This window comes from Carettochelys insculpta, chromosome 17 (assembly GCF_033958435.1).
Source record: "Carettochelys insculpta isolate YL-2023 chromosome 17, ASM3395843v1, whole genome shotgun sequence".
Taxonomy (NCBI): domain Eukaryota; kingdom Metazoa; phylum Chordata; order Testudines; family Carettochelyidae; genus Carettochelys; species Carettochelys insculpta.
The window spans coordinates 1,224,559-1,246,696 of record NC_134153.1 but is presented as its reverse complement, the minus strand read 5'-3'; the positions used below and the strand labels follow the sequence as shown (position 1 = coordinate 1,246,696).

The 22,138-nt window shown below is 62.7% G+C and overlaps 2 protein-coding genes across 2 annotated transcripts; one reads left to right on the top strand and one right to left on the bottom strand.

The window, feature by feature from the left end:
- The first annotated feature begins 29 nt into the window (after window positions 1-29).
- On the top strand, window positions 30-7,667 carry CTSA (cathepsin A). Its single transcript, XM_075011388.1, has 15 exons — window positions 30-115; window positions 244-407; window positions 1,506-1,617; window positions 1,901-1,951; window positions 2,394-2,480; window positions 2,598-2,753; window positions 3,098-3,189; window positions 3,992-4,076; window positions 4,403-4,494; window positions 4,860-4,938; window positions 6,121-6,269; window positions 6,362-6,437; window positions 6,611-6,700; window positions 6,923-7,024; window positions 7,237-7,667. Exons 1-15 carry the CDS (start codon window positions 56-58, stop codon window positions 7,318-7,320), a joined length of 1,479 nt encoding a protein of 492 aa, XP_074867489.1. The 5' UTR covers window positions 30-55; the 3' UTR covers window positions 7,321-7,667.
- Window positions 7,668-8,434: 767 nt separating this feature from the next.
- PLTP (phospholipid transfer protein) lies at window positions 8,435-21,830 on the bottom strand. Its single transcript, XM_075011387.1, has 16 exons — window positions 21,748-21,830; window positions 19,163-19,281; window positions 18,743-18,842; window positions 18,281-18,409; window positions 17,575-17,730; window positions 17,389-17,452; window positions 14,689-14,752; window positions 14,417-14,508; window positions 14,071-14,241; window positions 13,891-13,950; window positions 13,550-13,714; window positions 13,231-13,298; window positions 13,089-13,131; window positions 9,122-9,185; window positions 8,963-9,039; window positions 8,435-8,754 (listed from the first exon to the last, which is right to left on the bottom strand). Exons 2-16 carry the CDS (start codon window positions 19,269-19,271, stop codon window positions 8,572-8,574), a joined length of 1,545 nt encoding a protein of 514 aa, XP_074867488.1. The 5' UTR covers window positions 19,272-19,281; window positions 21,748-21,830; the 3' UTR covers window positions 8,435-8,571.
- Window positions 21,831-22,138: the final 308 nt, after the last annotated feature.

The following is a 22,138-nucleotide window of genomic DNA, read 5'->3' as shown; positions in this document are numbered from 1 at the left end:
GCTCCGCCCCTCTCCGATCAGCTGAGCCTCTCGTCACGTGACAGTCTGGCCTCATATGAGCGCGTGTCACGTGTGCCGCGGCTACTCCTGCGGAGCCTGCTGGCGCTGCCGGGAGGTGAGCGCGGCGGGGCGGGTTCGTGCGGGAGCGGCCGGGGCCGGGGCCGGGGCCGGGGCGGGCGGGTGGAGGAGCCCCGGGCTGGGGAGCTCCCCAGGGCGCTCTGGCTCCCATCTTTTCTCCCGCAGATGGGGCCCGTCCTGCTCTGCGCGCTGCTCCTGGCAGCCTCCCGTGTTGGGGCTGCTCCCGCCTCCGACGAGGTGACCTACCTGCCCGGCCTGGCCAAGCAGCCCGCCTTCCGCCAGTACTCGGGCTACCTGCGCATCGACCCGCACAAGCGCCTGCACTACTGGTGGGTGCGGGGCGCAGGGCTGGGCAGACTCGTTGCCCTTCTGCTTCCCTGCCCCCGAGAAGTGGGCCCCGCACGTGGGGCGGGGGGCTGGTGGGGTAGAGGGGCCTTTCTAATGGAAGTGGCTCTTTCCTGTAGGCGATTGGCAATCGCTGTGGTTTAATTACTAGGCGAGCAGGCTGCTTTTACCAGGCCCTGCCCCTTTGCCGGTGTCCTGCGAGAGCCAGCTTTCTGAGCCGGGGATCTTGGTAGTGTAGGAGTATAGGCGGGCCTGGGTGTGTGAGAGCTGCTGCCCACGGGGGCTAGCCGGCTGTAGCTGACAAAATACTTAGCTGTTTTGCTGTGAGAACATGACTGGAAATAACGAGGGACCCTGTCAGGGGAAGCCTTAGCTTTCAGAGCAGCTGGAATAAGTTAAACTAGACTAAGCTAATTTTTTTAATCTTAGGTTTGTCTTCAACAGGGGCAAATTTTTCTATTACTGTGTTTATTTATGGTGGTACCCTTAGACTGTGCTATATGTTATGGAGGTTTGCCTAGGGGTTACTGTTGACATAAGTGTAATTCACAAAACATACGTATCCAGGGCAGCGTGGGTGGGGATGGTTACTTGTTAACCATAGGAACAGAGAGGTAGCTGTGCTAGTTTGTAATCTAATAAAACAAACCAGCACCAGTAGCACTTTACAGACTAACGGTGATTTACCAGGTGAGGTGTTTTTGTGGGACAGACCCACTTCAGATCAGTAACGAATAAATGGGTCTGTCCCACGAAAGCTCATCACCTAAAAAATCACTTTGATAATCTTTGAAGTGCTGCATGACTGCTGGTTTGACTTGTTAACCAGGTTTGACTTGTTAACCATGTCACTGCTTGTTACTGTTGTATAACCCACCTTTGTGCCTCAGATGACTTATGGGCTTTGTTTGGCTGTAAACATTTGCTCAGTAAAACCCCTTTATTTGCTAAATATCGCTTGTCCTGCTGTACTGTGTCTAGCACTATAACAAGTGAAGCAATGTGTTGTATTCTCCCCAGCTCTTTTGGGTAATATGGATGGCTAATTTAGCTCCTGACATCTGAGTATCACTGGTTTACAGGTTCGTAGAGGCTCAGAAGGACCCTGAAAGCAGCCCCCTCGTGCTGTGGCTGAATGGGGGACCTGGCTGCAGCTCAATGTCTGGCTTGTTGACAGAGCATGGCCCCTTTACGGTCAGTAACTACCATCCCTTTCCTTGGACTGAGCTACTCAGATTCCTTGTGGGCCCAGGCCCTGGCTTTCTGGGAACAGCGTCCCTCCATGGGCTGGCAATGACTAGGCTGTAACAGTGAGGAGAACCTTACTGTCTCCTAAACCTGGCTGGGGCAGGTCACCTAAGCGCTCAACCAGGGCTGTTTCTGCTGCTTCCTCCAAGGGGGACAGGCTGCCCAGCCTGCGGGTACATCTCCTGTATCAGCCCTTCTGTCATTGTAACAGAGGTGTTTCCTTTATCAGATCCAGCCAGATGGGACCACCCTGCAGTACAATGACTATTCCTGGAATAAGGTATGGACTTTGCTTCCTGCAAGGGGCTCTCACCCCGTGCCTGGAGTGGAACGGTTTCTCACATGCACCCTACAGCAGCTGTGCTGGGGTGCAGGTCATGGAGTGTGCTGGGCCCTGTACATCTGTGGGGGCATTCGGTCCTGCTTTCATTCCTGCCATAGGAATGGAACCTCTGGCAGCTCTCTTCCTTACTTCTCTTGCTGTTTCCTCCAAGGTTTGCTTTAGGCTTGGATGTACAGCTGTGGTGCTAAGGGGCTGGCCAACACTTGAAATAAGTGAGACGGGGGTTTTAACCTGACCATTAGCAGGTGCTCCAGCTGGATGTCCAGCACCTTGTCATGGCTGGAAATTGAGCAGTACCATGATCTGGAACCTTCAGCTCCTCAGAGTGGAGGGTCTTGGCTCTTACCTGTTCTCCCTTAGTGACTGTGGCTCTCTGCAGATTGCCAACGTGCTGTACCTGGAGTCCCCAGCAGGTGTTGGTTTCTCCTACTCTGATGACAAGGATTATGCCACTAATGACACACAGGTGAGAGAGTCTGGGGCTGCTGTCCCCTCCTTTCCTACCCATCTCCTGCAGCAAGAAGCTGGTTCCAGAGCTGAGGTGCTGGAGGTTGCCCAGCCTCAGCTTGCTCTCTGATTGCAGGTGGCCCATGATAACTACCTGGCACTGAAGGAGTTCTTCCGCCTCTTCCCAGAGTACAGTGGGAACAAGTTCTTCCTCACGGGGGAGAGCTACGCTGGTGTTTACATACCCACGCTGGCTGAGTGGGTGATGCAGGACTCCAGCATCAACTTGAAGGTAAGGGAGGCGCAGACTCTGGCCCCTTCCCTGGAGCATGCAGTGGGGCAGCCATGCAAATCCCACTAGCCACCCCAATTCCTCCTGCTGCTGCACACTGGTGCACAGGCCAGTCCTTGAGCTAGCTTGGGGAGGGACCCAGATGCCCTCAGCAGAGCGAAGAGTGTGCCAAGGCCAGGTCTCTCCCCTCACCTTTGCATCAGGCCATGTCACTGCTGGGGTGAAGTCAACTACTCAAGCTGCCAGTCTCCAGGGTGGGGTCCCCACATCCAGGCCAGCGCCCTCCTCCTCCTGCTGGGCACAGCTCTGCTGGGTGTGGTTCTAAGTGCTGCACTCTGTCCTAGGGACTGGCGGTGGGAAATGGCCTCTCCTCCTATGAGATCAATGACAACTCCCTGGTTTACTTTGCCTATTACCACGGACTCTTGGGAACCCGGTAAGGATGTGTGGTTACTGGGGCTGCTGAGCTGCAGCTAGAGGGCACTGCCCTCCCAGCACCCTGGGCCTTTGCCTGGGACCCAGGATTCCAGGGAGTGGGGTGTCAGTCTTCCAGGTGGTGGCTGTTCTCTGCTCGGCCAAGCCGCTGCCCTTGGAGCTTGGCTCCTCCAGCACAGCTGGAGCCAGTTCTTTGGGGAAGGAATCTGCTGTGGCAAGTTTGGAGGACTGGCCTGTGTCCCCAGGCTGGTGCTTTCTGGCTGGGAGTGGCCGTTCAGTTCTCTTATCAACAGCCTCCTCCCACTTATCTCTGCAGCATCACAGCTCTGTGCAGGAGCTCGAACGTGATGTGAGCAACTTCCTTCACATGGGGCTTGTTCTTGCACCTGCTCCTTGGAGGGGAGCGTTGTGTGCAGTGGAAGGGAGTGAGTTTGGCTTCTGTGCCCATGGTGCTCTTACACGAACAATCAGTCCGAGCAGCACGCCTGGCAGTAGGAGCAGGAGGCGTGGTGATTTGGTGTGTCCTTTGTCCCCCAGTCTGGGGTTGCTCAGTCACCTGTTTTTCCCCTATCAAGGCAATTCCATGGTGGCCAGGCCAGAACCTTGGGGCCTGCATCCAGGCCACAGAGTGCCTTGAAGACGAGGTCTCCCCTGCGGGAGCAGAGGACAGGTGTGACATGCCCGTGTTGCAGAGAAATGATGCATGCGTTGTAGTCACTGGTGTTCGCAAGGGCTGATGGCTCCATGCCCTGGCCTGTTGCACTGTGGGGGTCAGTGGGTCTCACAAGGATTTCTTGCTCCAGGCTATGGACAGATCTGCAGAACTTCTGCTGCTCCCAAGGGAAATGTGACTTCCATAAAAGCTCCAACCTGAACTGCACACTAAAGGTGCGTAGTGGCCAGGAGGGGCGGGGAAGGCCACATAGCCCTGCTGCAACAGGTGAAGGAGTTCAGCATTGTTCCTTAGGGCAGAGCAGAGCCTGGCTCATCCTGGCGCAGTGCGTTGAGGTCTGCACCAGCAGCAATGTCCTCCTCCTGGCCATTGGATCAGGCATGGCTCCGTGACTGACTGGGTCCAAGGGCAAGTGGCTGAGCAGCTGGGCCTATGGCAACTCTTTGACTCAGTCATTCAGTGCTCGGTGGATCCAGTAGCACCTCAGCCATGAGCTGCTGTAATCTGCCTGCTGGATTCCAACCCATGTGGCTTCTTCCAGATGCAAGAGATGATCCAGATTGTGGAGGAGTCAGGCCTGAACATTTACAATCTCTACGCTCCATGCGCTGGTGGGGTCCCTGGAAGCTACAGGTAGGAACAGCTGGTTCCATCCTTGCTGGGTGGCCAACTTGAGCCCCTGGACGTGAGCATGGTTCCGAAGTCCAGCGGCCCTGGAGCCAGGTGGAAGGCACACAGGAGTCTGCCAGCCTCTTGCAAATGGGCTTGGCCAGCAGTGTTGGCTGGCGGCCCTGGAGAGGATCCCTCCAGGAAGGGGCTTTAGGTTGGTGGCCCAGCTGGTGTCTAGGGCTTTGTTCTTGTCCTCAGCAGGATGCAGGGGCCAATGGCCTAGCCTAATAGTATATGGACTAAGTTGGTCAGGGGCAGAGAGAGGGACATTCCGGGAGTGGGTCAAGGGCTCAGGCTGATTTCTCAGGCTGCTCTCGCCCTGGCTACAGGTATGAGCAAGACCAGCTCATCAGCCACGACCTGGGCAGCTCCTTCATCCAGCAGCCCATGAGATATGCCTGGAGGCAGGTGAGTGTTGGGGGGGGTGGTTGTAATCTGATGGGGGTTTCTGGGCACAGCTAAGGAAATCAGTCCCTAGGGTCTCTTTGCTTAAAATCTGGGCCACTTACAACCCTGGCTAGGATTTCCTTCTCACTAAGGCAAATCGAGCCAGCCACAACAGCCCCTCCGCCACCTGTACTGGCCAGCCAGAAGCCCCACAAGCAAACCCCCAGACTTCCCAGCTTCTCTACCAGCCCAGGCCAACAACCCCAACTCAGGTGAGGGGTTCAATCTTTTTCACCAACTTAAAAGATTCTCCCCGGCCCCAGAGGGTCCAATCCCTGGTCAATATATGCTTGGATCTGACCCAAAATACCATGCTTGCTGAAGGACAATGGACTGAGCAAAGGCCCAGACAGCCAATACACATTTCGTGGTGGTGGGGTTTTCCTTCTGGGGCTGCAACAAATGGCAACACAGCCCAGAGACCCACCAGGTCAGGTGGTAAGCCAAGAAGAATGGAATTTTTCCTGTGCATAGGAAAAACTATAAGATGGGCCCTGGCAGGGACCTTCTTGGTTCCTCAGTCCTCATGCGTTAAGCCTGTCTGGACTGGGGGGGACTGTCCCCCAAAAGGACGCTCACCAGGATGCTCAAGAATCGGCATAGAACATCGCTGGCGGCATCCCTGGCTGTCACTGACATGTTTAAAGTATCGCTTCACAGCTTTTCTCGCCCTGGTCTTTCTCTGTTAATAAACTGTTTGATATTTGGATCCAAAGGATTTGGGCAAGGTGGTGATCTGGGTAAGATCCAAGTGTATATTGACCCCAGGGCTGTGGCTGAGTTCGGGTTGTTGGTCTGGGCTAGTAGAGCAGCTGGGACGTCTGGGGGTTTGCTTGAGTGGCTCTGGCTGGCCAGTGGGGCTGGTTGGATTTGCTTTAGTGCGAAGGAAATCCCAGCCTGGGCTGTAAGGGGCCTGGATCGATTTCCTTAGCTGTGCCCAGAAACCCCATCAAGTTACCGGGAGTGGGGGACGTAGGGGTGCCCCTTGTTAACCAAGGGGTCAGACGCTGCCCTGGTTGGGCTGGTGGTGGCTTTGGCTGGGGGCAGAAGAGGTTCTCTCTATGCTGCATTGTGCAGGGGGTTGGGCAAGTTTGGGTCTCGGCCACTGCAGTGGCTTTCTCCTTGGAACTTTTCCTCTGCCAGAACCTGCTCCAGATGCCAGCAGCTGGGCGAGGGATTCGCCTAGAACCCCCTTGCACCAACTCCACAGCCTCCAGCACCTACCTCAACGCCCCCCCGGTGCGGAAGGCCCTGCACATCTCTCCAGAGGCGCCCCAGTGGAGCATATGCAGGTGGGCTGGGCTTGGGCTTGGGCCTGGAGAGGGCACTGCCTCGAGGCTGGGGTGGGGTCTCTGCTGGTGTGACTCTGCTTGTTCCTTTGCAGCTCTGAGGTGAACCACAACTACAAGCGGCAGTACATGACCATGAGCGACCAGTACCTCAAGCTGCTTAGCACTATGGTAAGTTTGGGGGGCCCTGGCCACCAGCCTGGAGACATGGCAGCTGGGGCCTGTGAGCCTCCCCTGCCCAGCAGCTCAGCAGGCACCTGCTTGGTGTCCCCAACTGCCCCTGGCTGCCAGCTGCGCCCAGAGCCGGGGTGAAGGGCAGCCTGACACCCTTGTGCTCCCGGCAGAAATACCGGATCCTAGTGTACAATGGCGACGTGGATATGGCCTGCAACTTCCTGGGGGACGAGTGGTTTGTGGACTCCCTGGACCAGAAGGTAAATGGGGTGTGGGAGGAGCATGGCTCCCTGGAGCAGATCAAAGCCAGGAGCAGGGTGTGGGAGAGGCACTAGCCTAGAACTGCTGTGCTGACAGGGGTCTGGCTCAGGCACTGAGTGGCCTGTACTGCTGGAGCCAGCCCCCCCTCTCCCCCAAGCTGTGGTCATGGCCCCCTGGAGCTACTGCAGGGCTGGCTGTGAGCAGCTGGAGTTTGCTTGCAGGTGCAGGTGGCCCGCAGGCCCTGGCTGTACAGTGATGGGAGCACAGACCAGATCGGGGGCTTTGTGAAGGAATTCGCAAACATCGCCTTCCTTACCATCAAGGTAACAAGCCACTGAGGGGCAGGGTCCCTTTGCCTGTCTGTCTTCATAGCACTAGGGGCAGGGGCTTGCTCCAGCCTGTCCCTGCCTGGGCCTGGGGCAGCTGGAGCTGGGCACAGCCTGTGGGATGTGCGTGGTCGGGGGCTGGGCTGGCTGCGGCAGGAGCTGGGGTGCAGGGCTGGGCTTGACTCGCACTCTTCACCTGTCGTCTGCAGGGAGCCGGTCACATGGTGCCTGCAGACCAGCCCCTGGCTGCCTTCATCATGTTCAGCCGCTTCATCCACCAGCAGCCCTACTGACAGCCAGCAGCACCGGCCTTCGCTGCCCCCTCCCTACCCCCACCCCAGCAATACGGGTTTTCACAGCACTGAGGCAAAGCCCCTGGCTGCTGTGGGGGGGTTGAGACTCACCGTGGCTCCCAGGCTCCCCTGGAAGGGTGGCTGCTAGCCTAGCCTGCAGGCAGCACCGGCTCAGTGCCTGGGCATGTGGGCCTCTCGTACTGCTGCTACCTCAGCTCTGCCCTGCCATGTTCTCAGCCGTGGCCAGCTGGAAGGAGGATGTTCTCAGCCCTGCCTCTCCCCACTGCACTGCTGGGGGCAGGGGCTGCTCCCTGGGCCTTGCAATAAAAGTCACAGCTCCGCCTGGTGCCCTGTGGCTCTTGCATGGCTGGTCTCATGCGTGTTTCCCCCCTGCCTGCTTGGAGCCACCAGGCCTGGCCTGAGTGTCTTGAGGGGGCGGGGGCAGCTGAGGAGCTAAGGGCAGGAATAGCAGAAGTGTTGCTGTAGGCCAGGGAGCAGTTCCTGGGGTGACAGTAGGGGACCTTCCTTGCCCTGTCCGGGGAGGGCCAGGAGCTGTGCTAGGCTTCACCCCTCTTCTCCCTGCCCTCATCGTGGCTGTGCACTCCTAGGCTGAACTCCACTCCTGGCCTGGGCCTCTGAACTTCTTAGAGGGGGCCCCCCCCATGGCATGGGCTGCAGCCAGCCCCGGGGAGCTGTGCCACTCCAGTCTCTGTGGGCAGAGGGCAGCTGGCTTGCCTGTGCCTACACCCTGTGTTCATCCCTGCAGCTGAGGGGGCAGGGGCCTGTGACTAGAGCCAGAACCTGTCAGCCAGGAACCCCAGTTTTCAAGGACTAATCTGCTCCCCTTGTAACTTCTGTCCTGGCTCAGCTGCTGAGCCCTACCTGCCCCTGCAGCCAGGCTCCAGGGGGGCCTTGGGGCTGGGATGGGGTGAGGGGTAGAGAACCTGCAGGGAGCAGCAGCTCTAGCTTTCCCTACTCCTGCCAGGAGGATTTGGTTACTGCATCATCCCCTTCTGTTGCCCCCAGCTGGCTCTAGGAGGGGTCCCTGCAGGGGCTGGCTCGGGGGCCAGTCTGGCTGCTATTGGGAAAAGCATCCCCACGTGCCCAAGCTGGCTGAGCGGAGTCTAACCCTGTTTATTAGTGTAACAGTACAGCTGTGGTCATGCCTCTGAGTAACCCCCAGAGGGACGAGCTGGTGCTGTCCTGCTGCTTCCTCCCCGCTCCCTGGCCCAGGCTCAGCAGGGCTCTGTTCTAGCTCAGGCAGCGAGCCCCAGGTACTGGAGTGTTACAGGAACTCCAGTGGGGCAAGGTCAGGCTGGGTGGGGCCCCTGTCCCTGGGCTCAGGATGTGGCCGGTCCTGGCAGGCCGGTACTTCTCAATCACCTCCCGAAGTCCCTTGGAGAAGTGGAGATCTGCCCCCACCGTGATGAAGCCCTGCAGAGCGTGGGAGGAAGGAAGGTTAGCAAAGCAGGGGCCATCCCCCTTCCCCCCCTCACTCCTGAGCCAAGGATGCCCAGGGCCTCAGCTGCCTCTCTGCAGGGCCCCTGCCCAAGGCCACCCTTGTGCCTGAACACAGCTGGCTTCTGGGGGTGCAGGGAGCTCAGCATTGCAGTGTGGGGCCCATGTAGGTGTGCACACATACCATGTGGGTGGTGACCACCTCCTGCGTGAAATCCATGCCCTCCGGCAGGGGGATGGGCACGCCTCTCTTTGTCCTCTCTGCAGCAAAGAGAAGGGAGCCTGTCAGAGGGGGGGAGGGGTGCTGCCAAGCCCTGCTCGCTTGGGCAGGACCAGTCCCTACCGTTCAGCAGGGGCATGATCATCAGCTGCAGCAGTGTCTTCAGGGGCATTTGCAATGGGAACAGCTGAGGAAAGAGGAACAAGAGTCAGCTGTGCTGGTCTGCACAGCACCTGTCTCCCTCTGGGCCCCTGCCCCTGAAAATGGCTTGTGTGGACCTGAGCCAAGTTCGCCTCCCCGCTGGGTCTAATAATGGGGGTTTTAACCTGCCCCGCCGGCCCAAGGCACGCGTGCGTGCGCACACACACGCGCACACACACACACACACACACACACACACACACACACACACACACACACACACACACACACACACACCCCCCCACCCACTGCCGCAGGCTGCGACACAGCCCCAATCCCTGGGCACCGCAGGGCGGGTAGCAGTTCTTCCCTAATTGGCAGGGTCTTGTCCCAGGGGCCAACAGCCAACTGCTCAGCATCGGTGCGGGCCCACCCGCACCACCCCCCGGCTTCAGCTCCCTGGGGGCGCAGGGGAGTCCCGAAACACACATCACAGTGGAAAGGGGAAGTAACTGCCCCGAGCTGAGGCAGCAAGTTGAACAGAAGCTGGAAGGAACAGTTGTGAAACAGCCAAGCTGCACAGAAACTGTTTCACACCAGAGGAGCAGCTAAAGTAGAGCTCAAAGTGAGAGGACCAAAGAACAACACTGGGCGAGGGCTCAGACATGGCCAGAGCCAAAAGGTGAGTTTAACCCTACTGAGGAAAGCAGAGGGGCAGAGCCTCCAGCAAGTGCAGTGGGAAGCAGCACTAGGGCGGTACCAGAGGCTGCTTGGAGGGAGGAGGAAGTAGCAGCAGCCACAAACCCTGCCAAGAGTTCAGCACAGCAGAAGTCTGGCAGTGAGTCAGGCCAAGGAGCACGTGGGAAGTTAAATGAATTCCCTGCAGTGGTGAGAGGGGGAACGGGAACCAGTCCCTACTGTTAAGGAGGGGGGTGATCATCTGGTCTTCACAGCAAAAGTCAGGGGGGAGATTCCCACCCTGAGCCTCCATTTTTAGGTGACAATCTGAGGCAACCTGTGTTGACAATGGAGCTTTTGGAACAAAACTGTAAGTGAAATGGTAACAAGTCACAAGGACTAGTTGGTATCACCCAAGAGTTCTGTAGGACCTTAGGTATAAAACTGCAGAGCAAATGGCAGCTCTGCAACTTGTTGCTTAATCCAGGCTCTGTACCAGCTGACTGAGGGATAGCTGATGTACCACCAGCTCTTAAAGGCTCCAGAGGGGATCCTGGCACTTACAGGCTCTGGCGCCTAACTTCAGTACTGGGCAAAGTGGGTAAAACTAAAGCCTGGAGGTGTCAGGCACATGGATGAATAGAGAACGCCCCAGGAGCACAGGGCTTTCATAATGGGAGATCATGTCTCCCCCATCCCTTAGAATTCCTTGAGGGGGTGCAGATGTGGATAAGGGTGGTTCCTCAGCAAAAGATTTAAAGCAAAGGGAGCTGGCCTGGGATAAGAGAGAAGGTCTGCATGGCCCAGTAGCTGGTCTCAAAGGGTAGGAATAAATGGTCTGTGCTCAGAGAAGAGGTGCTGTTCAGTATGCTCATAACTGAGCTGGAAAAATGGACAACCGGTGCAGTGGGAACAGGTTGTACAAAGTTACTTGAAATGTGTCTAGAGGGGTTTGCAAAATGCTATAAACAGACCTTGCAAAACTGAGGGACCCGGGACCAAAATGGCAGCTTGAATTCAACACTGATAAATATAAAATAATGCACTGGGAATAGTTCTCTGTCTGCCAGCACAGTCAGAACAGGCCACAGGCTGTGGGTAAGCAGTACGAAAGGGACAGACGCTAAGCCAGCTAATGTAATACCATGTATCGACCCAGGGTCCATTCTCCCCTTGGCTGTGGTAGGCCATTCGGGTGAGCCTCTCTCAGAAAAAGATTTGGACAGGTACAGAGTAGGCCCCCAAAGATGCTCAGGAGAAGAGGGCAGCTCCCAGAGGAGGAGAGATTAAAATGTCAGGGGTGACTTAGCCCCCACCTTAGTCTGCATGCAAGACCTCCATAAAGTCACAGCTGCTGGAGAAAGTGAACAGGGATTGCAACTGCTTTGGAGAATAGGGTCATAATTCTAACTGATCTGGAGAAATGGTCGGAGGTAAACAGGTGGAAGTTTAATAAGGACAAATGCAAAGTGCAGCACTTGGGAAGGAACAATCAGGTTCACACATGCAGGCTGGGAAGTGACTCCCTAGCAAGAAGTCCTGCAGAGAGGGACCTAGGGGTCACAGTGGCCCACAAGCTAAAGCTGAGTGAACAGTGTAAGGCTGATGCACCAAAAAAAAAAAAAAAAAAAGCGTGACTCCGGGTTGTATTAACAGGAGTGTGATGAGCAAGAGATGAGAAGTCATTCTGCTGTGCTCTGCACTCATTAGGCCTCAGCATTGGGTCCAGTTCTGGGCACTGCATTTCAGGTGGTCCAGAGATGACCGATGAGAATGAATAAGGGGCTAGAGAACTTGAGCGATGCAGAAAGGCTGAAAGAACTGGGCATGTTTAGTTTAGACAAGAGAAGGCTCAGAGGGGACATGATAGCACAGGGGTCAGCAGCCAAACTAGCAAGAGCCATTTTTCCCAATTTGTTAAAAAAAAAAAAAAAAAAAAAAAAAAAAAAATCAATTTAAGTGACACATGTGACTTCGAGATGGTCCTCAATAAATAACATCAAGCCAGACTTTGTGTAACCCCTGTTCTAAGAGCAGTGCACACAATGATTCACACAATGCCATACAGTTACTGCAGGGTGGTGACAAACTTTTTTGCATATTCCATTTCTACATCTTCTTATTTAAATATTCTATTTCTTTACATGTGTGGGCGCATGTGCGTGTACTGCTATTGACCTGACTTTCACTTCTGAACCCTCGCTCTCTGGAGGCTGCCAGGGGCGTTAGCCAGAGTTTGGAGGTCACGAGCCATTTGCTATTTAGGTACGAGTTACTCATTTGGGGGTTTTAGATGTTAAGTGTTTATTGAAGATAATGAGGGTTTTTTTAACATTGCAATTATAATTGCAGAGACACAAAGCAGTCCTGAAAGAGCAGTAGGATGCAGACCCCTGTGATAGCTGGTTACAAGGATCTAAAAGAGGGTTACAAGGAGGTGGGAGAAAAATTGTTCTCCTCGGCCTCTGAGGATAGGACAAGGAGCAATGGGCTTAAACGGCAGCAGGGGAGGTTTAGGCTGGCCATTAGAAAAAACTTCTCTCAGGGTAGTTAAACGCTGGAATGTTACCGAGGGAGGTCGTAGAATCTCCATCGCTGGAGAGATTTAAGAGCAGGTTAGACAGACACTATCGGGGATGGTCTAGAGGGTGCTTGGCCCTGCCTTGAGGGCAGGAACTGGACTCAATGACCCCTTGAGGCCCTTCCCAGTTCTGTGATTTACTCCTTCACCTGACAAGAACCAGGGGTCACCTGGTAATGACATGACAGGGCAGCAGGTTTGCCACCATCCACTGGAAGGACTCGTCCCACAACGGCCAGCCAGCCTGTGGCGTTCACTGGGGAACTGCCAAACCCAGAAATTGGTTCAAAGCAGAACCTAGTTCAGTTCCAGGAGAAGGGTCCAGCCACAGCTCTTGGTGCAGATGAGCAGGGATGGGACCACTTGCCCCGGGGTCCCTAAACCTTGGCCAACCAGAACCTGGCGCTGGCGACCAGGCGCAATCACGCAGAAACTGCCTGTTCAGCTCATGGGAGGTGAAACGCCTGGCACTGGGTCAGAGGGACGGTGCTTGTGCCCACTTGTGCCTCCTGGGTAGCAGGTTCTCTGGCCCCCGGCCCACGCTGGGGTGTGCTGCAAGGCCAGGGGCTCCCTGCCTGGCAGCTGAAGAGCAAGGGCCTAGGTACGGTGAGCCCATCTTCTGCCCAGCCCAGTTCTGCTGCAGCAGGCTGGATCAGGCCCTGCTGCTTGGCACCCTGGTGCCCCACTCACCGCCAGGGACTCCAGGGCTGACTCCTTGGAGTAGATACGGAACCTGCCCAAGGGAGAGAGCGAGTGAGCGTGGTGAGCCTGGCTTCCTGCTCCCGCCTGGCCCAGTCACCCCGGCGAGGGGATCCCCAGGGGAGGGAGTTACCTTCGCAGATCCAGCTGCACCTTCAAGGCTTTCCCTTGCAACGACACCTTGGCACTAAGCTTGGCATCCTGGAGGGGAGATGATGCCACTGCCCCATTACTGCCCACCACCTGGAGCAGACAGCCCAGCCCCACAACACCCTGCACTTCTGCAGTGGCAGGTTTAGTCCTGCCTGGGGGCTCCTGGGAGCAGGTTCTGCACAAGCTACAATGTGGGCCCCACATGGGGGCTGGGTGCCCCACTGCACCCAGCACCCAGGGAGCAGGGCTGCCTGCCAGCCCCCCGTGGGCTCTGTTGGGGGACCCAGGGAGCAGCTCACCATGGTCATGCTGGAGAGCTGGATGGCTGAGTGGTTGGCTGGCACCAGGGAGATGTTCAGGATGGCAGCCATGGAGACGACGGTGCCTGAGGGTTTGATTGTCCAGAGCGGAGAAGATGAAACCTGCAGCTGCAGCTTCAGCGGCGCATCCACCACGGCGGGGCTCTGCGGGAGGAAGCGGTGGGGGCAGTGCAGGAGCTGAGTCAGATCCCTGAAGGCAGCTGGCTCTGCTCACTAGGAGCTGCACGGCCAGCCAGCCTCCTGGGGGCTGGACCCACACGGCACTGCAGCCCACGGAGCTGACTGGCCTCCGGCCCAGGGCCCCATCCCACAGCTCTCACCAGCATAATCAGACTTCCGAAGAACGTGGCTCTCAGCAAAACCTCCAGGTCCTTGGGCACCTGAAAGCACGCAGAGCCGTCCTGGGTCAGGCGGGCGGCCTCCCAGGCACCCGTCACCCGCCTCCACGTGCCCTCCCGCGCCTCTGACCCTCTACCACCCACAGCACCCGTGCCCCTCACCTCCTCCCCCACGATCTCCATGCTCAACAGCCCAGCCCGGTAGTAGGCGTCCATGGCAGAGTTGAAGAAGTACTCGGACACGGCCATGTAGATCATGCGCTCCTGCCCCTTGATCTCCGGGGCCACGGCCTGGTTCTCCAGCGTCTCATTGGCGCGGTGGTAGAACATGCCCTAGGCAGCACAGGGCTGGGTGCGACCTTGCACCGGCGCTGCCCGGCCCAGGCTCCCAACACGGGGCCCATGGCCAGCGCACACGGCAGGCTGCCCCCAGAGCCCAGCAGCCTAGCCAGGCCCAGGGGCTCCATCGCTCAGGCCACAGCCCCCCCCCCCCCCCCAACCCCATTACCTTGAAGTCCAGGTCGAGGGCGTGGGGGGAGATGACGGGGTCGCTGAGGAGGGAGTAATCGATGCTAATGTGCTCGTCCACTGGGCTGCGAACTGCACCAAGGGCGGGTCACTCGCTGGGCGAGGCCTGACTCGGGGCCAGCCAGGCCACGCGGGATGGCCCCCTCGGCCCTGCCCCAGAGCCTGGGCAGAGCAGCCGCTGGGCCCTGCCTGGCCCCAGCAGCCCCCCGCCCCAGCAGCCCCCCGCCCCAGCCCGCGCAGCCGCACACTCACCCGGCACGGTGTCCAGCAGCGCGTTCAGCTCCACCAGCCCCGCGTAGCGCAGCGCCGGGCACAGCTGGAAGGACGGCACAGGCTGTCTGGGGCAGGGCCGGGGCGCTGCAGGCCGCAGGCAGGAGCAGGCGCAGGTGCAGGCCCCCAACAACCCCCAGGCCTGATCCCCTCCAAGGGGCCACCCCCCCCGCCCCAGGGAGCAGCAACGTCACCCTGGCTGCAGGGACCGGGGCCTCCTGTGTCAAACCGCAGCGCGGGCTGGGCCGGGCCTTGCTCCTCCCCGAGCCGGGCGCCCCCGACCTCTGCTGTGCCCCATGCCCCGCCCCCCCGCCTGCCCCACACAGCCCCGACCCACGGCCCCGTTCCACCCCCCGCCTACCCACACAGCCCTGACCCACGGCCCCGTTCCACCCCCCGCCTGCCCCACACAGCCCCGACCCACAGCCCCGTTCCACCCCCCGCCTGCCCCACACAGCCCCGACCCACGGCCCCATTTCACCCCCCCGCCTGCCCACACAGCTCCGACCCACGGCCCCGTTCCACACACACACCCCCCACCCCGCCCGGCCTGGCCCACACAGCCCCGACCCACGGCCCCGTTCCACCCCCCGCCTACCCACACAGCCCTGACCCACGGCCCCGTTCCACCCCCCCGCCTGCCCACACAGCTCCAACCCACGGCCCCGTTCCACCCCCCGCCTACCCACACAGCCCTGACCCACGGCCCCATTTCACCCCCCCGCCTGCCCACACAGCTCCGACCCACGGCCCCGTTCCACACACACACCCCCCACCCCGCCCGGCCTGGCCCACACAGCCCCGACCCACAGCCCCGTTCCACCCCCTGCCTACCCCACACAGCCCCGACCCACGGCCCCGTTCCACCCCCCCCCGCCCAGCCTGCCCCACACAGCCCCGCTCCACGGCCCCCGTTCCACCCCCCCGCCTGCCCCACATAGCCCCGACCCACGGCCCCGTTCCACCCCCTGCCTGCCCCACATAGCCCCAACCCACAGCCCCGTTCCACCCCCTCACCTGCCCCACACAGCCCCGACCCACAGCCCCGTTCCACGCCCCCCGCCTGCCCCACACAGCCCCGACCCACGGCCCCGTTCCACCCCCCGCCTACCCACACAGCCCCAACCCACGGCCCCGTTCCACCCCCCGCCTGCCCCACACAGCCCCGACCCACGGCCCCGTTCCACCCCCCGCCTGCCCCACACAGCCCCGACCCACGGCCCCATTTCACCCCCCCGCCTGCCCACACAGCTCCGACCCACGGCCCCGTTCCACACACACACCCCCCACCCCGCCCGGCCTGGCCCACACAGCCCCGACCCACGGCCCCGTTCCACCCCCCGCCTACCCACACAGCCCTGACCCACGGCCCCGTTCCACCCCCCCGCCTGCCCACACAGCTCCGACCCACGGCCCCGTTCCACCCCCCGCCTACCCACACAGCCCTGACCCACGGCCCCATTTCACCCCCCCGCCTGCCCACACAGCTCCGACCCACGGCCCCGTTCCACACACACACCCCCCACCCCGCCCGGCCTGGCCCACACAGCCCCGACCCACAGCCCCGTTCCACCCCCTGCCTACCCCACACAGCCCCGACCCACGGCCCCGTTCCACCCCCCCCCGCCCAGCCTGCCCCACACAGCCCCGCTCCACGGCCCCCGTTCCACCCCCCCGCCTGCCCCACATAGCCCCGACCCACGGCCCCGTTCCACCCCCTGCCTGCCCCACATAGCCCCAACCCACAGCCCCGTTCCACCCCCTCACCTGCCCCACACAGCCCCGACCCACAGCCCCGTTCCACGCCCCCCGCCTGCCCCACACAGCCCCGACCCACGGCCCCGTTCCACCCCCCGCCTACCCACACAGCCCCAACCCACGGCCCCGTTCCACCCCCCGCCTGCCCCACACAGCCCCGACCCACGGCCCCGTTTCACCCCCCCGCCTGCCCACACAGCTCCGACCCACGGCCCCGTTCCACACCCCCCCCCCGACCCCGCCCGGCCTGCCCCACACAGCCCCGCTCCACGGCCCCCGTTCCACCCCCCCCGCCTGCCCCACACAGCCCCGACCCACGGCCCCGTTCCCCCCCCCCCGCCTGCCCCACACAGCCCCGCTCCACGGCCCCCGTTCCACCCCCTGCCCCCACCCGCCCCACACAGCCCTGACCCACAGCCCCATTCCACCCCCCTGCCTGGCCCCCACAGCCCCGATCCACGGCCCCGTTCCAACCCCCCGCCTGCCCCACACAGCCCCGACCCATGGCCCCGGTCCACCCCCCTCCCCGCCGCCTGCCCCACACAGCCCCGACCCACGGCCCCATTCCACCCCTCCCCGTCACCTGCCCCACACAGCCCCAACCCACGGCCCTGTTCTGCCCCCCCGCACCTGCCCACACAGCCCCGATCCATGGCCCCGTTCCGCCCCCCCTTGCCTGGCCCACACAGCCCCGACCCACAGCCCCGTTCCACCCCCCTACCACCTGCCCCACACAGCCCCGATCCACGGCCCCGTTCCGCCCCCCCTTGCCTGCCCCACACAGCCCCGATCCACGGCCCTGCCCTGCTGCCTGCAGTTTGTACTTTGGGGCTGGGGGCCTGCGAGGGGCCATGCCCTCAGCTGACAGCCCCCCTCTGCCTGCGGTGCCCTGAGCCCTGCCCGAGGGGCCCTGGCCCAGCGTACCTGCCGGTTGAGAAGGAAGCGCATTCCTGTGATGATGAACGTGGACAGGAACTCGTAGACCTTCCTGTGCAGGGGGACAGCCATGGCCTCAGAGCCCGCCCTCCTGCTGGGCCCTCGGGGGCGACAGGGGCTGCGGGCAGGGTGCTGTGGGGTGGTGCCCAGGGAGGCCCCGGCCATACGCGGTACCTGAGCGTGCCCGTGAAGCCCGTCCCCATCCTGGCGATGGAGGCGTTGCAGGTGAGGTTGGAGATCTTGAGGCGCCCAGCCTTGTCCTTGGCCAGCTGCAGCGCCGTGCGGATGTGGACGCCTTCGGCAGAGGCGTTGATGGAGCCAATGTCGTAGCTGGGAAGCAAACGGCGAGGGCCAGTGAGCAGCACCCAAAGCAACAGCCCCTCCGGAGGGACGGCGCTGCCCAGGGAGCCTGGCGGGCACAACACCGGGGAGTCAAGAACCACCCAGCGAACAGAGGGAACAGCTGATCCCAGCACCGAGGGCAGGAGTGGGCAGGACCGGGCCGGGCCGCGGGTCCCACAAATTGTTTCCATCTGTGGGCAGAATAAATTTTGCTTTGTGCACCGAGCCCTGTGCAGAGGTGCACCACCAGTAACACCACCTGTGGCTGTGGGGAGAGAGTCTGAGCCCTTGCAGGGGGTGGGGAGAAGGGGGCTCAGGACCTGGCCCTGTGCTGTGGGGCAGGGGAGAGATCTGAGCCCTTGCAGGGGGCGGGGAGAAGGGGGCTCAGGACCTGGCCCTGTGCTGTGGGGCAGGGGAGGGGAGGGCTCTGAGCCCTTGCAGGGGGCAGGGAGAAGGGGGCCCAGGACCTGGCCCTGTGCCGTGGGGCAGGGCAGGGGAGGGCTCTGAGCCCTGGCGGGCGGCGGGCAGGGCAGCTCACAAGAACCAGTAGAGCAGCTGGCGCCGGAAGCGCAGGCTGATGGAGGCATTGCTGACGCCGAAGGCCAGGTGCTGTGGCGGCTGGAAGCGCAGGTCGGAGAGCGCCAGCTGCAGGTCCGTCACCTTCACCCTGGGGGGCAGAAGCAGCCTCAGCCCCAGCCCCCAGCATCTCGCACTTGGCTTTGGGAGCCCTGGGAGTCACTGACGGGAGAGCCCCAGCACCCCAGGCCCCCAGGGCTACATCCAGCTGGCTGCTACCAGCCCCTCCCAGGGACCCTCCCTGCACCCCCAGCTCCCCGCGGTGGCTCGGCCCAGCCTGAGTCACACCCACTTGGCCCTTTGCAAGCCCAACCCAGTGCACACAGTGCAGTCTGGGGTCCCTCCCCCCGGCCCGACCGTGCCCCTTGGTGCTGGGGAAGGGGTGTCCCAGGGAGCCTGGGCCCGGCGGCCCCAGAGCACTCACCCGCTGATGTTGTACTGGAACGGCCCTTCCTTCCCGTGCACGTCAGGGATGCTGATGTTCTCCAGCTCCTGCTCCACAAACCGCAGCCCTTCCTGCTTGACTGCAAAGCAACCGCCCAGCTCTGCCCCGGCCTTGGCTCCACGGGGAGCAGAGGCCACTGGGGCCCTTCCACCCCTCACTCCATCCCTGCGCACTGGCCAGGGCAGGCCCATCCTTTTCCTGGCAGCCCAGCTGCATATAAACAGCAGCCGCAGGAGGGCAGGCGAAGGCCAGGGCAACATCCTGCCCCACCCGCTGGCACAGCACCAACAGGGGCAGCATTGTGTTGGGGGGTGCCCCGAACCAAGCCAGGGCCACCAATCTGAGGCCAGCCAGCGCCTCCTGAGAGGCCAACTGAGTCCCTCTCCACCAGCTCCTTACCCAGCTCCAGGGCCTTGGAGGTGATCCGGATCTTGCACCCAGGGGTGGCTGCGCTCACAGCAGCCACCAGCCAGGGCAGCAGCAGGAGCAGAAGGTTGCACAGAGCCATGGCACGTCGCCTGCCGGAGGGGAGCAGAGCAGGCTGAGTGGGGGCGGGCAGCCTAGGCACCTCTCAGCTTCAGCCAGGTCGGTACCTCGGCCCCAGGCGTCGCAGCAGGGGGGTGCAGGGGGGCCTCCTAGGCTGTTGCCGTCAGACTCGCCAGGCGCGTGAGCCCCCCCGGCACTGTGGCTCCCCATGTCTAGCAGCACCAGACGCCCTTGGGGGCCGCCCTGTGACCAGCTCCCCTTCCTCCCATGCCAGACAGGGTCGCGCCACCGCTGGCCATACGCACACAGCCGGGGCCGCTCCAGTGCATGCCAAGAGAGCCAGCCGCCCTCGCTGCCCAGCCCGGCAAGGGATGAGGGCAGCGGTGGGGTGGGTCGGGGCTGGTGAGCTGCCCCAGGGGGAGCCCAGCTGCAGGGCAGATGACAGGTTTGTGGGCCCTGGGCCAAAGCAAGTGGGGGTCCCCCGCCTGGCCCTGCAAGGACAGCTGGGGCGGGGGCTGAGCCCGCTGCAGCCCTGCTCGCTTCAGGGGCTTCCCCCTCCCCGGATCTGCCCCCCCAGCTTCTGCTGGGGACCCCCTGCCGGCCAAGAGGCTTCCCCCGGCTGCGGGAGGGGCGCTGGCTGGGGGCAGTCGAGGCACAGCGGCGCCCATTTATCCGGGGCCCCCTTTGGCTGGGGCCGCGGGCACGGACCCCATTGGCCAGCGGTTAAGCGTGGGGGGCGGTGTTTCTGCACAGACCGCCCCCGCCCCTCCCCCCCCGCGGGCCGAGCCTGCGACCCCCACCGTGGCCTCGCGCCTGCCGCGGGGACCCAGGGCCCGGGGCGGCAGGAAGGGCAGAGCCCGCAACTCCACACCACTCGCCCGGCAGCCCAGACCCTCCCCGCGCCCCCCGCCCGCCCCCCGCAGCCCGGACCCCCCCGCCGCGCCCTCCGCCCGACAAACCCCCCGCGCCCCCCGCAGCCCGGCCCCCCCCCGCCGTCCGGCAGCCCAGACCCTCCCCGCGCCCCCCGCCCGGACCCCCCCGCGCGCCCCCCGCCCGGCAGCCCGGACCCCCCCCCGCCGTCCGGCAGCCCAGACCCTCCCCGCGCCCCCCGCCCGGACCCCCCGCGCGCCCCCCGCCCGGCAGCCCGGACCCCCCCCCCGCCGTCCGGCAGCCCGGACCCCCCCGCCGCGCCCCCCGCCCGGACCCCCCCGCGCGCCCCCCGCCCGGCAGCCCGGACCCCCCCCCGCCGTCCGGCAGCCCAGACCCTCCCCGCGCCCCCCGCCCGGACCCCCCGCGCGCCCCCCGCCCGGCAGCCCGGAACCCCACCCCCCCCGCCGTCCGGCAGCCCGGACCCCCCCCGCGCCCCCCGGCCGCACGTGCCTCTCAGAGAGCCCAGAGCAGCGAATTAAGCCCCTGCTCCAGCCGGTTTCCCAGAGCGGGGAGGGGGAGGGGGCACGGCTGGGTCACGGGCCCCCCGGGGGCGCCCCGAGAGGTGCCCTGGAGGTGGAGGAATCAGAGAAGCCGCCCCGGGTGCTGCCCTGCCGGTGTCCGTGGGATCAGGAGGGTCCTGCCTTGGCCACAACGCCTCCTGCTGGGGGACATGGGGCCCGAGCCCCACTCCCTGCCCTGCCCCCCCACAGCTCCCCAGCCCCTGCCCAAGCCGGCCGGGCTCCCAGCCTCACGCCAGCGGCCTGGGGCAGATGGACATTCTTGGAAAATCCCATTGAACCCTGGGCCCTTTTGGGGGCTGGTCCCCTACCCCCTCTCCTCCTCTCCCAGCCTTGCCAGGCGTGGGACACCCTCTGCAGCCCCTGCAGCCCGAGTGCTGCAAACTGCCTGCCTGGGGGCCCACGCCACAGCGCTGGGCACACGCAGAAAGCATCGGGGCGCAGGCAGAGCGGTCACCTGCATAGCCCCTTTCTGTGCCGGCTCGCTGGGCCGGTCTGGGCATGTTCAGCACATGGCACGGCACCAGGCTGGGCTGGCCCTGGCAGCAGGGAGGGCTCCGTCCCACCCCCTGCCCTGTGCCAGACACCTAGTGCACAGCCACTGCCCAGCTCCACCATCAATCACCCCACCCCGCCCCGCCCCGCCCGAGCACGCACACCCCACGCATCGGGAAGGGGTGAAAAGCCCCCCCACCCATCCAACTCCCCACAGCAGCACGGCCAGCCGCCCACACGCAGAGCCTTCCACGAACGCCCCAGCCATGACACTGCTGCTCAGCTACACCGCCTGGGTTGTGGAGGACCTGGGTCCCCTCGCCCAGCAGAGCAGGTACCCTCAGAGCTGGCCACAGGCAGGGCACTGCGGGGGACACCCCTGTGGGGCCCTCTCCCATTGGGGTTTGGCCAAGGACAGAACTCAGGGCACCCCTGCAGCTCCCCATCTGGGTACAAAGGGCACATTGCTCCCTGGCCCAGGCTGTCTGTGCTTGTCCCCTGCGCGGGCCTGGGGATTTGCCCGGCTGTACAATACCAGCCCCAGTTCATACTTACGGTCCCTGTGGCTCCCACGCGCTGGAGACGAGTCACGTGGAGGGAGGGACGCAGCAGCCGGGAGAGAACCACTGACTCCACCAGTTTCTCCGGGGCTGGCGGTGCTTCCCCTGCCTTTATATAGCCCAGGAGCTGCCACTCCTCAGCAGCCTGGAGCTGGGAGGAGACAGGGGCTGGGAGGCAGTGAGAACAGGCAGGTCTCAGGAGTGCCAAGAGCGGACTGCCTCTGCCCACACGCTGCTTGCCCAGGCGCAAGGGGTCCGGCCTCCCCAGCAGCAGCTGCCTGTGCAGCCGCCAGCTCCAGGCCTTTGTGCGCGCAAGGGCCGGGAGAGTGCGCACGGCGGGGGCCAAAGCACTCCTGGGGCTGCCCCGTGGAAGGAGTGCGGGGCCA

Coding starts and splice junctions, on each gene's coding strand:
- PLTP (XM_075011387.1), bottom strand. CDS start 19,271: ATGGCTCTGTGCAACCTTCTGCTCCTGCTGCTGCCCTGGCTGGTGGCT. Junction 13,715..13,890: donor TCGGAAGTCTGATTATGCTG/GTGAGAGCTGTG, acceptor TTCCTCCCGCAG/AGCCCCGCCGTGGTGGATGC. Junction 9,040..9,121: donor GATCATGCCCCTGCTGAACG/GTAGGGACTGGT, acceptor TCTTTGCTGCAG/AGAGGACAAAGAGAGGCGTG.
- CTSA (XM_075011388.1), top strand. CDS start 56: ATGAGCGCGTGTCACGTGTGCCGCGGCTACTCCTGCGGAGCCTGCTGG. Junction 4,077..4,402: donor ACCTGAACTGCACACTAAAG/GTGCGTAGTGGC, acceptor GGCTTCTTCCAG/ATGCAAGAGATGATCCAGAT. Junction 4,939..6,120: donor TGAGATATGCCTGGAGGCAG/GTGAGTGTTGGG, acceptor TTCCTCTGCCAG/AACCTGCTCCAGATGCCAGC.